Below are 13966 nucleotides of genomic sequence, written 5' to 3'. Positions count from 1 at the left end.
TGGCCACGATGAGGTTACAAGGTCAGGCTTAAAAACTATAAACATCTCATATCGAATGGGGTTAACAGCAGGATTCCTACAATTAATGGCATGCATTCCTACAGTTACCTACTAACAAATCCACACTTGTGTCAGAAAGAGCAAATGAAGGCTTTCTCGCAACTCTCATAGCAGCTCAACCAAGCTTTCTTTTACTAGCTTCAGTGGAAATTATTGCAGAAGATTGGAATGAATTTCACACAAATCCTATCCTTTTATTTTGGCAGAAAAAATAATCTATGGGGACATACCACAATCAAAAATAACACAAAAGCATCATGACAACTATGTTATGCACACTTCAAGTCACATGACTTCTTAAAACAAGTTACTGCTTGCTATTGTAAAAATGCTGATGCAACAATGGACCAAAAAAATGAGGAAATAGGTAAATTAAGTTTTCTCCCTAATTGTTTATTCACCCACTTATAAGAGGGGTCGAACCCCTGAACAAGAGAGAGTACATGAAGCCAAAATGCATCTACCAGTAATGAATATGTTAATATCCACCCATCAACAAAAATAATAAACAAGACAATTCTAGGAACAACTGGACGTACATCAACTTTCTTTCTTTTCTCCTGTATAGAGGGACTCAAAATCTACAAGGGCAGAGATATCACAGAATAGTGCATTGCACAAAATCTCCCCAGCAGAAAAAAAAAAAAAAACAAACCAATACACACCCTCAAGGAGAAAAATCTCCCCACCAAAGCAGGCTATTTACAATCTCTCGGAGTCAAAGAAGATATGGAAAGAAATTGGAACCGCGAAAAATTCATGAAAACATAAACAAAGAGAGAAACATGGCTAATTTATCGCAATATCTATTGGGAATGCTAATGAGGGAGGCTAGTCCATCCACAATTTGAGAGTCAAATAAGAAAGAAACTGGAACCGGACAAAAAATTCAATTCTAAGCTCTGACTTCAACCACCAGGAAAATAGTAAAATGTATAAAACATCTAAATGTCACACCTTTAAGCAAATATCTTCCTGCAATAAATGTGTTCAAATTTTCATGTTCATAAACAAAGAGGCAGAAACATAGGGAAATAACCACAATTTCTTTATGGAATGCTATGTAGATGGGCAGTGTTTTCTCAGTGCGTGCATGAACAGAGCCTTCTTTATTCCAAAATTTCATTTTATGGAGAGTCAACTAAGAACAAACAAAGCAGAAGAAAATCCTATGCACAGTGTCGGATGCTACTGCTGACATTTTCATGATCTGAAAATGAGGTAATGTAGTGTTTTTTTTCTGTTTACAAGTAACCAAAAAATCAAGATCTGAGGTTTGGGTTTCATAATCTTCAATCGACAAAATTTGAAACAAATCGAAAACACATGCATCCCACCAGTCGAAACCCTAGCACCCTAAATCAAACCTAACCTTCAACCTACAAAATCTGAAACAAAATCTAGAACCAATGCATCCCATTACCAGTCGAAAACCTAGCGCCCAAAATCGAACCAACTTGACTGAATCGAAATAGCGAGTGCGGGAAGAGTAGGAACACAAAAATCACAAAGAAATCAAACCCATACCTCACTGTGTGCGGCGAAGAATCGTTCAGATCGAAAAAAAACCCCAAAATCACCACAAACCCTCGTCTCTTCGAAGAACAAGTGCGGCGAAGAATTGTGACAGGAAATGGGAGTACCTCGGGGTGGGAAAGGGGGATTAGGAGGGGTAGATTCGTCCGAAAAGGAGGGGATTTTGGGGGGATTCGACAAGAACTGGTCGAGGGTAGCCCATGGCTAACACCCCCTGAGCCGGTTTTAGCTGGTGTAGTGGAATCCCCAGATTAGAGAATACCCCTCCCTTTTGGGATCCCAAACGGGGTATTAAGTGTGGGACCCAGTTGTTAAAAGGGGTATAACATAACACCCCTTTCCAATACCTCATCCAAACAGGCCCAATATGTTTACCAAATAGCTTTTCAGCTAAAAAAATTCAGCATTTAGCTTCCAGTACTTAATTTTTCAGCATTCAGTTTCAGTTTTCAGTTTTATCAAACAGACCTTAAGTTAATGGCTTGTAATAAACCGGTGACCTGTTATCTTTCAACTGGCCGGCCTCTATCGTTTGAGTTTCAATACTTATGGTGTTACGTACGTTGCCCTGGAATTTCACGGCAAGTACCGAAGAAGGACATTAATACGTTCAACTTGAGAATCAATACCCCGTCGGAAACCTCCCAAACCAAGAAAGGAGGTTTGTAGAACCGTGGGTGAATTGTTAGAAAAAGCTCTGTTTATTTTAAGTAATGTAATTTCAAATTCCAAAAATACTACCACAATTATCAAACTCTATATTTTATTCGGCAATATGTAAAATCTAATTGTGTTAACTCACTTTAGTGTTTAAAGACCTCTGAATTGTTAAACTCTATTGTTTATTAAACCAAATTTTAAAAGTCATTAAATTATTTTTAAAAATTAATTAACGTATTCGTAAATCAAGGCATTATAGGTAGCTCGGAAAAGGAGGCTAAATATTGGATGTGTGATGGACAGGAAATTAGCTGAGAAAAAAAAAAGGGAGAATTTTTCATAAGTCCATTATAGCAGTTTCATAACCCACTAAGTCTACTTCTAAATTTCATAACCCACTAAGTCCACTAGCCTACGAAAATACTAATATAACCATGTAGCCCTAATCACTATAAATATCCCACTATAGCAGTTTCTTTTTCATTTCCTTCAAACCGGGGGGGGGGGGGGGAGGAGGAGGGAGAGAAAGAGAGATCAGAGAGAGAGAGGAGGGATCCGCCGGGACAAGCATCTCGACTCAACCTCCTATCGTCGCCGTCGTTGCCGCCCACCTCCAGTCGCCGTCACATCCCATCCCAGCCTCCCGTTCCCGTTGCCATCGCCACTCACCTCCTATCGTCGTCGTATCCCTTCCCAGCCTTGCAGTCGCCATCGCATCTCACCTTCACGTCACCTTCGTGTTCGAAAAAAGTATAGGTCGCTAGCGTGTCACCAAACAAGATCTGCACAAATCTCTACGAGATCGCCATCCTTTTCCACCGTCAGCTTCATTCCCACCACTGTCGTTGTTTCAACACAAACAGGTAAATCAAGTTTAATTTAGGGTTGAACATATAAGGTTATTTGTTACTATTTGTTCAGATCTGGTTTGGTTAGGATTTTGGATGAACTTATGGGATCATATAATGTCATATATGAGTTTCTGAAATCATTTTCATTGCAGTGGAATAACATATGATGTTATCTGTTAACATCTGAGTCTTTAACATATAACCCTAATTACATACCGACTGTAATATAAATAAACATATAACATTAGGTTATAACATTGTAATGCTATATGTTATTGCGTAACATTATATGACGTTATATATTCTCCTATTGGTTGTTTACAAATATCATTTTGTTCTTTGAAGATGTATGGTATTTTATCATTTTGTTCGATTATCATTTTGCTCTGTGAATATATATGGTTATATATTCAGGTTTATAAGCCGCTGCTCGGACCTATTCAATAACATAAATTTAGTAGTTTATTAATTTTTGTATATAAATATATGTTATTTTTATTTGTACATATAATCATATTATAAAAAGATTTGATATGATCTCCGTATATGAGACACATATACGGAACATATACCATTAACCCAAATGATGGTTAATTATTTGTGTATTTAACGTTATTGTTTGGTCAGTATTCATTGAATTTCGTGGAAATATGTGTAAATATAAGGTTATATGGCAATACACTGTTGTGTGGTTATATGTAGACTTTTTATTTGTCAATCCGTTTCAATTCTTTATGTCGTCAATTGGTTATTTGGGACAGATTTATACATATAAGGTTAAATGTCAATACACTGTTGTGTGATTATATGTGGATTGTTTATGTGTCAATCTTTGTGAGTATATATTGTCATATGCCAGTTTTTCTGAACATATAATGTTATATGTCTGAATCTGTATATGGTTATTAGAAGCAAGTCATTGATGCCGCTGCGCAGACCAATTCAATAAAGTAAACCATATAACGTTATATGTGTGTTTCTGATAATCATATATGTCTATAACAGAGTTTAGTTCTTAACAGATAACCATAATGACACTGTGCTGATGGAGTTAATGATGAACTCCAACCTCAGAAGAGTCCTCCACATCAAATCCTTCTACCAAAGATACATGATGAAATTGAAGAGCCACATCAAGATCGTTGAGTCTGAAAAGACAGCCAATGTCATTAGATTTAGAATTTTAATTTATTTAAAGTCTTTTGGTGTAATTTATTTATCTTGTTTTCATATTGTTATTCAGAAGACTTTGAATTCATTTTATAGATTTGTCGATCAAATTTATAACTATGTAAGCCTAATAAATCAATGAAATTGATTTGTTATTCATGTTCTGAATAATACCCAAATAATGGTATATGTTTTTTTTTTTGGAGTTTCACTGCACAGAAACTCACATATAACATTATATATTTTACTTTATTGAACTGATCCACGCAGCGGCTTCACTGACTCACTTTTGATAACGTTATATATTCAACCGAACCACTAATCAAATGTCGATTTTTCACATTTAATATTGTTATATGAGGCAAGGTCAAAATTCCATTTTTTCTGATGAATGAGCATCTAACGTTAAATATATGTTTCTGTCATGTGTATCCCTTGAAAAAATGAACATATGACATTATATAAGGTTAAACCAAAACAACCAAAATCATTTTAGGTTTGCATCCTTAATATCGTTATATTTGATCTTCTGTCATGTGCGAATGAGTATATAACGTTAAATGTGAGCTGATGAATGAGTATATAACGTAAAATGTAAGTATCTAACGTTAAATGTGAATTGTTGAACGAGTATATAACGTTATATGTGATCTTCCCTCTTTCTCTCTGTCGCAAAACTCCCTCTTTCTCTCTGTCGCAAAATTCCAACATCACTGCCGTAATTGGCGTGATTTCAAAAGCAGAAGGGATAATGGGCTAAATGGATGAGATTTGAATGGAAGAGTAATTCTGTCAAGCACTATTTTCTTTTTTAAATGTAGTGGACTTTATACCTTACCAAATACATATTAGTGGACTTAGTGGGTTAGAAACTTGATCAGTGGACCTAGTGGGTTAGAAACATGTTATAATAGACCCTGGACCAATTTTTTTTTTTTTTAAATTTCTAACTTGAAATCAAGGAAACCAAAAAAATACAAGTTCGTGTAGTAAATTTGGAAACTAAAAGCTCCAAAAACGTTCATACTCTAGGTAATATGACATGTTTTTTGCTCCAAAAACGTTCACACTCTACGAAAAAAGATTTTGTAGAACATTAGCTTTACGTACAGTAGCATGGCACAAGTCGAGTAGAGTGCAGTTGGTGTCTCCCTTATACTCTCACGCACAAGGGCGGAGTTCGATTCCAAGAAGCACCCATCCCCCTCTCTGAGTCCCCTAGGATAGAGTAAATTAGGATTTAACGAATGACAAAAAAAAAAAAAAAAAAGCACATTTGGCTAGTTTAGGCGTTCCAACGAAATAAGATTAACAAATTAAGAAAGTTCATTTACACATATATGATCTAATTAGAGCATCAACAGTGGAATAAGCAAATATGAAAACCAAAACATGCCACATCAGATTTTGATTATCCATTTAGAGGTTGTTAAAATTAACAATGTCAAATTCCACATTAGTTATTTTTTGCCTATAATATATCAAAACTAATGGGTCCTCCAAACTTTTTTCTTTCATTTAACGCATATTTTTTTAAAAAGCAATTTTTGAAGGAAAAAACAGCTTTTCAAAACACACTTTGTTTACTTAAAAACTGTAAATATAATTTTGAGAAATTTTGAAAGAATTTTATTTACACAAAAAGTTTTGAAATTTTAAAAATTATAAATATGGTTTTTTAAAATAGATTTTGTGTAAAAAACAGTTTTCTATAAAAGTATTTTGAAATTTCAAAAATAGTTTTTTTGAAAAACACACTTTATTAACTTACAGTTTTTAAAATTTTTGAAAAATTTGTTTTTTGTAAAAAAAAAAGTTTATGAAAAAAAATCTGAAAGTTACAGTTTTTTTAAATTATATTTTGAAAACATTGTTGAGAGAGAGAGAGAGAGAGAGAGAGAGAGAGAGAGAAGGTTTTTGTGTAATGTTAGTATACTTGATTGAGAGATAAAATTTGATTATTGGAAAAATATTGCTAGCTTTGATTATTGAAGAATCAAAATTTGATGAGTTGTTAAGAGGTTGCTAGGTTTGGTTATTCCAATGTGAGCACTTTTTTTATCTAACATTGCTAATTTTAACAATTTTTTGTTTTGCTTATTCCACTGTGAATGCTCTTAGCATTGGATCTTAATGGAAAATCTCCATGTTTTATGTCCATTTTCCACTATAAGCAGAGTCTCATATCACAAACCATGAAAGCTAATTTGGCTATTTCTGGGAATATAAGAAATTAAATTGATGATCACTTGAGTCTATTAATTTGCTGATAATCTATATATATGTTTCGACTTGTAATAAATTGCATATATATGTTACTTTGTTTCACTGCCAAAACTACCAATGAATGGAGAAACTGTATCATCGATCATTTGCATGTTTGATATTCCCAATGAGATTAAAAAATAAAAGATTCCGACCATCGGAGTAAGTCGATTTACAAAAGATTCAACATAACCATCCAATAGGACTCTACTCAGAACATTTGAATAGAATACATGATATGCGAAATATGTCGCAACGAATTTGACAATATGTAGAAACATAATGCATTACCCCGTCTCATTCTTCTTCCAAACCGCATGGTATCTCGATGATTTCATATATAACGTACGTAGTATTGATCACGAGACATGATCGTGCGACTGAAAGTGTACTGATGAATAAAAATTTCGAAGATAATGTAACCATCTATCCATCTAATCAGAAAAACCCACATCCATAACCAAGAGCATATCCATGTGGAGTCATGGACAACCCAAGCCCATCAGAAACCTTAACATCACCGCCACCATCAACCCCAACTCCACCACCAACACCACTCCCTGAACCCACAAAACTCGACGTCCCGCCTGCATAGAACGACGCTGTCGGAGCCTTCAAACCCTCCTCCTCAACAACCCTAACCCTCTCAGCTTGCTTCCCCACATTCCTCTTCAAGTCCTCCATGGCAACCTTCAACTGCTCCAGCTGGCCCAGACCAAGCCCATCAATGGGCCCATCCCACCAACACCTCTCCTTACTCTCTCTCCTCATCTTGTTTATACCTTCCCCTCTCTTCTTTTCTGCTTCTAGCTGATTCATCGCCTCCGTCAGCTGATTGGTCAGCTCACGCATGGCGGCGTTGCGGTGGGCCTCCAGTAGCTGTACGGCGGAGTTGGGGTTTGGCGGCGGTGGCGGTAACGGTAGAGACTGATCACGTCTGTTGGAGGCCTAAGTCAGGAAAATCTGATCAGTGATCCATCATAAACTTCTTGAGAAAAAACTTATTTATGGAGGCTATGTGAACAAGCTGTTCATGAGCGGCGCAATTTTAGCCACTCATTTGCGCAATCAATGGCTAAGATTCGTTTTCAATTTTGACCAGTCACAATTGATTTTCAATCCGGACCGTCCAAAAAACACTTTGAACACGCGTGATTGGCCTCCGTAAAACCTTCTTTACGGAATGGTCCGCAAATAAGATTTTCTGAAACTTCTACTACTGGAACTTGTATTTAATCGAATGAATCAAAATTTCTTTCTAGTTTTATGACATGCAAAATGTGTTGTTAGAGTCCATGCATGTTGAGGTTAACCCCAGGTTTGACTCCCACTAAAAAGACCGTCTTCAGATTCTAAAATTAATCGGAATGTGCGTAATTTGATTTGGACATTTGTTTCAATGCTTAGGTTTAGGTAACATTTCGACTTCTATAGGAAAAAAACAAAAAAATAAAACAACTAGGCCCCCTCATAGGTGGATTCCTGTATACCTACGGGCCGGAGCATTTAAGTTGCCTTACCCTTGAGCCACCTCTGGGTGGCGGAGGGGTGCGGGAGAGGAAGCGATCGACAATGGCTCCCACGGAGGGGTGGCCGAAGGAGAAGGCCTTCTTGCCGGGAGAGAAGACAACAATTGCGATTTCGGCGCCGCAGAGGGTGCAGAGCTCGCTCGCCTTCTTGAAAAGGCCAGAGCGGCGCTTCGAGAAGGTGACGAGGAGGTTACTCTCTTTCGACATTCTTGTCATCTCGATCCTCTGGCGACCCTTGTTCTTTCTTGCCATGGTTGCGACCAGGAGAGATAAAGAGAGGGAGATGAAATGGAATACACGTTTTTATAGGGGTTTTGTTTTTCCAGTACATTGAATTTAATTTCTGTTTGCAACTCTGCAAATTTAGTTTCCTTTTATGGTTTTAATTCTTCTTTTGCTTGTCATAATTTCAAATATCTTAGTACCAGCTACGCAAAGTAATTAATCAATTACCCTTCACATGGAAAACGCTTTCCAAATACCTCCTAGCGCATCAGCACATGCGAATTTATTTGAGAGGTGCTACTGGTACAGACAAAAAATCGGTACCAGTGGGTACAAACCTCTTTTTGAGCTCATTTTGGCTCTAAAAAAATGATCGGAGTCGCTCATTTTGTTTAAAATACTTTGCTTATGGTCCCTAAAAAAATAAGCTTAATCCGGTATCGGTAAGAATATTTACGAAACATCCAAACTTTGCTCTCCTGAATTCTAGAGCAAAGTTTGGATGTTCGTAAATACTCTTACCTATACCGGATTAAGCTTATTTTTTTTACGAACCATAAGCAAAGTATTTTAAACAAAATGAGCGACTCCGATCATTTTTTTGAGACCCAAAATGGGCCCAAAAAGAGATTTGTATCCACTGGTACAGATTTTTCCTGAACCAATAGACTTTCTGAATTTATTTTGGGCTCATTCGGCTAAATAAGTCATTTGGCTTCTCCTTTTTTTTGTTCTTATTCAATTTTTTTAAGGATTTGTTAGTATTTTGTCGATTTTTTGACAATTATTACTTTGTCATGATGAGAGGAATCTAAAAAGTAAAAAATTACGATCAAAATCTATTTTTTTTAATAAAGAGGAAAATAAGCCAATTTTTTCATCTTTTTTCAAAAAAAATTTGATTTAGATCATAATTTTTTACTTCTTAAATTTCTCTCGTCATGACAAAACAATAATCTTCAAAAAATCGATGAAAAATTAACAAATGTGAAAAAAATTTGAATAAGATCCAAAAAATAAGTCAAATGATTTATTTAGCCGAATAACTGAATAAGGCATCATGTAACGCGATTGTTGATGTATGGAGACATACGTTGTAACACTATCTACGTTACCAATTTATGACGTTACATAATCGTAAATATTCCGCTTTCTTGTCGCGGACAAATGAATCAACAGGTGATCTATCTTTCTAGATGGATAGGAGATGGGAGTCTAGAAAACTCTAATTTAAGGGTATGCTCCACTAACTAAAATAAATATTTAAAAATTATCTGTTTCGTAAAACGAAAAATAAGTATTTAAAAATTAGAACCTTAGCAGAATGGGGCCTAAGTGGTTCGTTCCTTCTTTTTTTTTTTTTAATGTCATCACATAATTTGGCTTGAAATTCTACATTCATTTCTATCATGATTCCTCGTTGAATTATCTAGGAGATTGTCTGGTCAGCTTACGTGCATTTTGGGTAATCTCGGGGAACGAAAAAGATGGGATCTTAGAAATTTATACTAAAAGTCATGCTTTTATATAATAGATTAATATTTGATTTATTTTATATTAACTAATTTTATCTTTTTTGATGAGAATCTGTTATGGGCAATATTAGCATAATATTATTGGATGTTATACCTGTGTGTCTATTATTTTACGTAGTAGATGATCTAGTATGTAGAGTACGGCTTACCTACGGAAGATTGAATTATCGGTTCTTGTGGAATATGAGATTTAGTTCATAGTCTTAGATGGAACTGGACACACCAATCAATAGGACTGTTGTAATGCTTTGATTTTCGGGAACATCTAGTAAATCTGTTTAAAATGATTTAAAAATATTAAAATAAAAATAACTTTTAAAGACAGAGTTTAGCAGCAGAAGTCTTAAAAATTAAGATAAAGATAACAACATTTAAATCTTACAAAAGATGCGACGTTAGTCGCTTAAGATTACAATAATTGAAAGTTTAAGTGCAACACTTCAAAATAAAATCAAGCTCTTTACTGATAATTAACCCAAGACTCGACAAACTCCCCTTTCTGGACCAGGAGGTCTTTAGTGGGGTATAAGTCCTCTAGTGGGGCGTATTGCTCTTCAATATCTCCTTCAGGACCTAGCGTGGAAACGCCGTGAATCAACACTCGGTAGATAAATCCTACCCAACCAACCCCTTACTTTACAACTAGCAAGCATGATATGATATAGCAACTAAAATTAAAAGAAGTGCAGTAATATAACATGTCATCCTTTTCTTACTAGCTTTTATCCTTACGTGTAATCTAAGATCTTTTCCACTAAATCTATCCTCCCCAACCACTAGCGAGGATGTCACGACCCTGACCCGCCCTTTGAGGTCTTAATCATGACAAATGCCAGTGATTTTTCACTAAGGCCAAATCGCAAATCAAATATCATCTCAGCAAGCGATAATCAAAAGGGACTAATCATAACAGCGGAAGCAAAAGACGACTTTTATTGATAACGAACCAAGGTCTTACTTAGGTTTTACAAACCAAAAGATAAATCTCTTAGAGCTGTGCTTACTTACAAACTCAAAAGCTAACAAACCATGTACAAAGTTAAGTGTCTACAACCATAACTTCCTTTCTACAAGTTTCCAAAAAATACAACACGTCCCAAAAGTAAACACCACGCCACCCTACGCATCGCTTCCTGAAAGGTGGAAAAGAAAATCCATAAGCCAAAGCTCATGTGAATGATTAATACTTAACTCACATGCTTTCCATGGACAATGCAAAATAATTTGATAATATTTCAAAACAAAGAATTCAAATCCATAAGCCAAATATAATGCACATTCAGCTATTCAAAATTCAAAAGCTACCGGGCGTCCCCGATAGTGGATAAGTCAGACGTCTATGCATTATCCCAAAATACACACCAACCTCAAACACCCTTGCTAGCCATTAAGCCGTCCCCTAGCAAGGCCGGATGTTGGGAATGCCATTAGATAGATTCGCAAATATTTCACAAATAGATCTACCTTCCATTGGTATCCATGGAGTACACAATTTATAAAACATGTTCAAATAAGCTCGATAAGGAAAACAAGTTCAAAATCATGTGTTTAGGTATTAAATCACTCACCTCGGCTCTACGAACCACCCGAACTTCCTAAAAATAATTAAGCAATAAAAACATGATTAGAAGATGCTAAACAATCCTATCTTTATGAACATAAGGTCCTAAGGTAAACATATGAAGTTAGATAGCTAGTCTCAAGAAAATAGTCACAGAATTTGCAGTTCCATAAACTTTAACGCAAAAACTGACTTTGTACAAGAATAACTAAGTCACAATCTTCATGCATTTTTTTAGGTCTATGAGTCTAATTTCAAAATCAGAAAATGGATCGTGATTTCATCGCTCGAGCTAAAAAATATGATCGTTTTCGTAAAGTGCGACGACTGTCAGCACTGCAAATACCACAACAGCAGGTCGGTTAACGAATTTTAACTCCTTCCACATTTTGATTTAGGTTCTGAAAATTTTACACAATAAAGAAGACACACACAGGCATTTATAGGAAAATATCAATGTCGGGAAGTTGGTGAGAAAAATCCCTCAAGAACATGGCAGAATCGATTCTGTTGAAGCTCTAAATTGCCTACCCACAAGCTGTACGAATTTCTGAAGTAAAACCCTAAAATTCACATCAAAACTCATACAGAAACTTCACAAAACATAAGTAAACTTGAACATACTCATGGGCTACCTAAAATATACCAAATTCATGAATTACACAAACTTCAAACATGTCAATTTCTAGGAATTTAAAGGAGGTTCATGGGTTTCCAACACAAACTTCAATCTCTACCTTAAACCCACTTAGATTCAGCACATCTAGCAAAAATTGAACATCAAAAACAAGAAATCTTACTCCTCTAGGCATGTACTTACCAAATTAGGCTTCAATCTAAGTCTAAGAAGAAATTTTTTTTTTCCTTTCTCTTCTTCTTCTTCTCCACCAAACGGTTCTCTCTCTCTCTCTCTCTCTCTCTCTCTCTCTCCGTGTGATGAGGATGAGGGGAAATGTTACACGTTTCTTTCATTTTAACAGAGTGCAAGAAAAATTATCATGTGTAGGTGTGACCTATAACCACCTATGTTCCATTTCCTAATAACTAGCAAAACAAAGCCAAAATCACATAATTAACATCAAGTTCAACACTTACTTAAATTTACACAATTCAAAGTCGGGGTACTACAGATGATCGTCCCATGGGTTCCCTCCCTCTTGTTTGTCCTGCACCGGGGTCCTAAGTGAATACACCTAAGTTACGTACCTAGCCTAGATTCAACTACAACCATAACAAGAGGGTAGTTTACCATGCCATTCCACGACTAAGGTTCACATAACAATGTTACTATTCTCACTTCTACAGGGTACTGTACCGTATCCAAGGCCCGTTATCGTTCCCCAGATACTGTACCCAGGGTCCTCTACCATCCCCCAACTCTTCGACCTACTTTACCATTTTATCCTTTACTTTATTATTATCTATGTGATCACTACTCGCAACCATCCCATAAACCTAAGTCCAATTAACATATACTATCGTAGCAAAAATATCATAAATTCCACAGTTCATGATCATGGCATAATTGACAGGATAACAGATCATAATATAATTGACAAAGTAACAACATAACATTTAATATATATGAATAAAGTAATATGTAATGTGATCATATTTAAACAATTTCTAGTGTGATCAAGTAACTCCACCATGTAACCTTTTAATGCATTAAAGGTAATTTAAAATATTAGTAACTTTAAAAATTTGGGTTTAGTAACCTAATTGACTATTTTAAATAGCTTTTCTTATTTTGATACGAAAAGAAAATAAAAAAATATTTTATTCTTTGAGGGCATTTCAATCTTTTTCTCAACATATTATAATGTTTACTATGTTATAAGTAATTCAATTAGTAACTATTATATTAATGAGTTTTTACTTTAACTTAAACTAATTAATAATTTTTTATAATATTAATATTAGAGTTAGGTTCCGGTGACGAATCCCTCAAAATGAGGGACTCCCATTCCCGATTGAATTTCGATGATCCGAGCCGCTCAAAGTGATCAGAACGTGATTTTAAGGTTCCCCGTGAGAAATTAGCAAAAAAAATGATCGGGAAGGGCTTCATCCGAGCAGTTTTCATTGAACGGTTCAAAAAAAACTGCTCGGATGACGCCCTTCTCGGTCATTTTTTTTGTTGATTTCTCGCAAAGACCCTTAAAATTACGTTCTGCACACATTGAACGATTCGGATTTTCAAAATTTGATCGGGAAATGAAAGTCCCTCATTTTGTTAAAATGAGGGATCCCTCACTTAAAAATTCCTCATTAATATTAATATAAGTGTGCAAAAATCAATTCACTTTTAAGCCGCGCCAATGTCGTTGAGCGGCGAATCCCCCCACCTTGTCGTTAAGCACATAACCGAAAATACCCAACAGTATGACCGACGGGAGACCGCAATCAACGCCACCCACCACCGCCGCTGAGAACAAACCTTGTCGTTAGGCCAAACCGGCAACCCCAACAGTGAAGACCGATGGTTGAAAGGAAAGCGGCAGAGGAGGCGAGGGGAGAGTAAGAAAGGCCCACACCGCCGTGAGCACTAGACACTGCCGTGAGCAGAAGAGG

General features: G+C 35.9%; 1 protein-coding gene across 1 annotated transcript; it reads right to left on the bottom strand.

The window, feature by feature from the left end:
* Positions 1 to 6724: 6724 nt before the first annotated feature.
* Positions 6725 to 8397, bottom strand: LOC131328000 (agamous-like MADS-box protein AGL62). The gene is made up of 2 exons (XM_058361126.1): positions 8063 to 8397; positions 6725 to 7490 (listed from the first exon to the last, which is right to left on the bottom strand). The coding sequence occupies exons 1-2, from the start codon at positions 8321 to 8323 to the stop codon at positions 6981 to 6983; spliced, it is 771 nt and encodes a 256-aa protein (XP_058217109.1). The 5' UTR covers positions 8324 to 8397; the 3' UTR covers positions 6725 to 6980.
* Positions 8398 to 13966: the final 5569 nt, after the last annotated feature.

The sequence above is a fragment of the Rhododendron vialii genome, chromosome 5a (assembly GCF_030253575.1).
Source record: "Rhododendron vialii isolate Sample 1 chromosome 5a, ASM3025357v1".
In the NCBI taxonomy this organism is placed as follows: domain Eukaryota; kingdom Viridiplantae; phylum Streptophyta; class Magnoliopsida; order Ericales; family Ericaceae; genus Rhododendron; species Rhododendron vialii.
This window is presented reverse-complemented; position numbering and strand designations above follow the sequence as displayed.

Bases quoted from the DNA above. Each gene is read 5' to 3' on its own strand.
- LOC131328000 (XM_058361126.1), bottom strand. From the start codon at position 8,323: ATGGCAAGAAAGAACAAGGGTCGCCAGAGGATCGAGATGACAAGAATG. The intron at 7,491-8,062 runs GTAAGGCAACTT...TTCCTGACTTAG, and splicing joins CACCCAGAGGTGGCTCAAGG to GCCTCCAACAGACGTGATCA.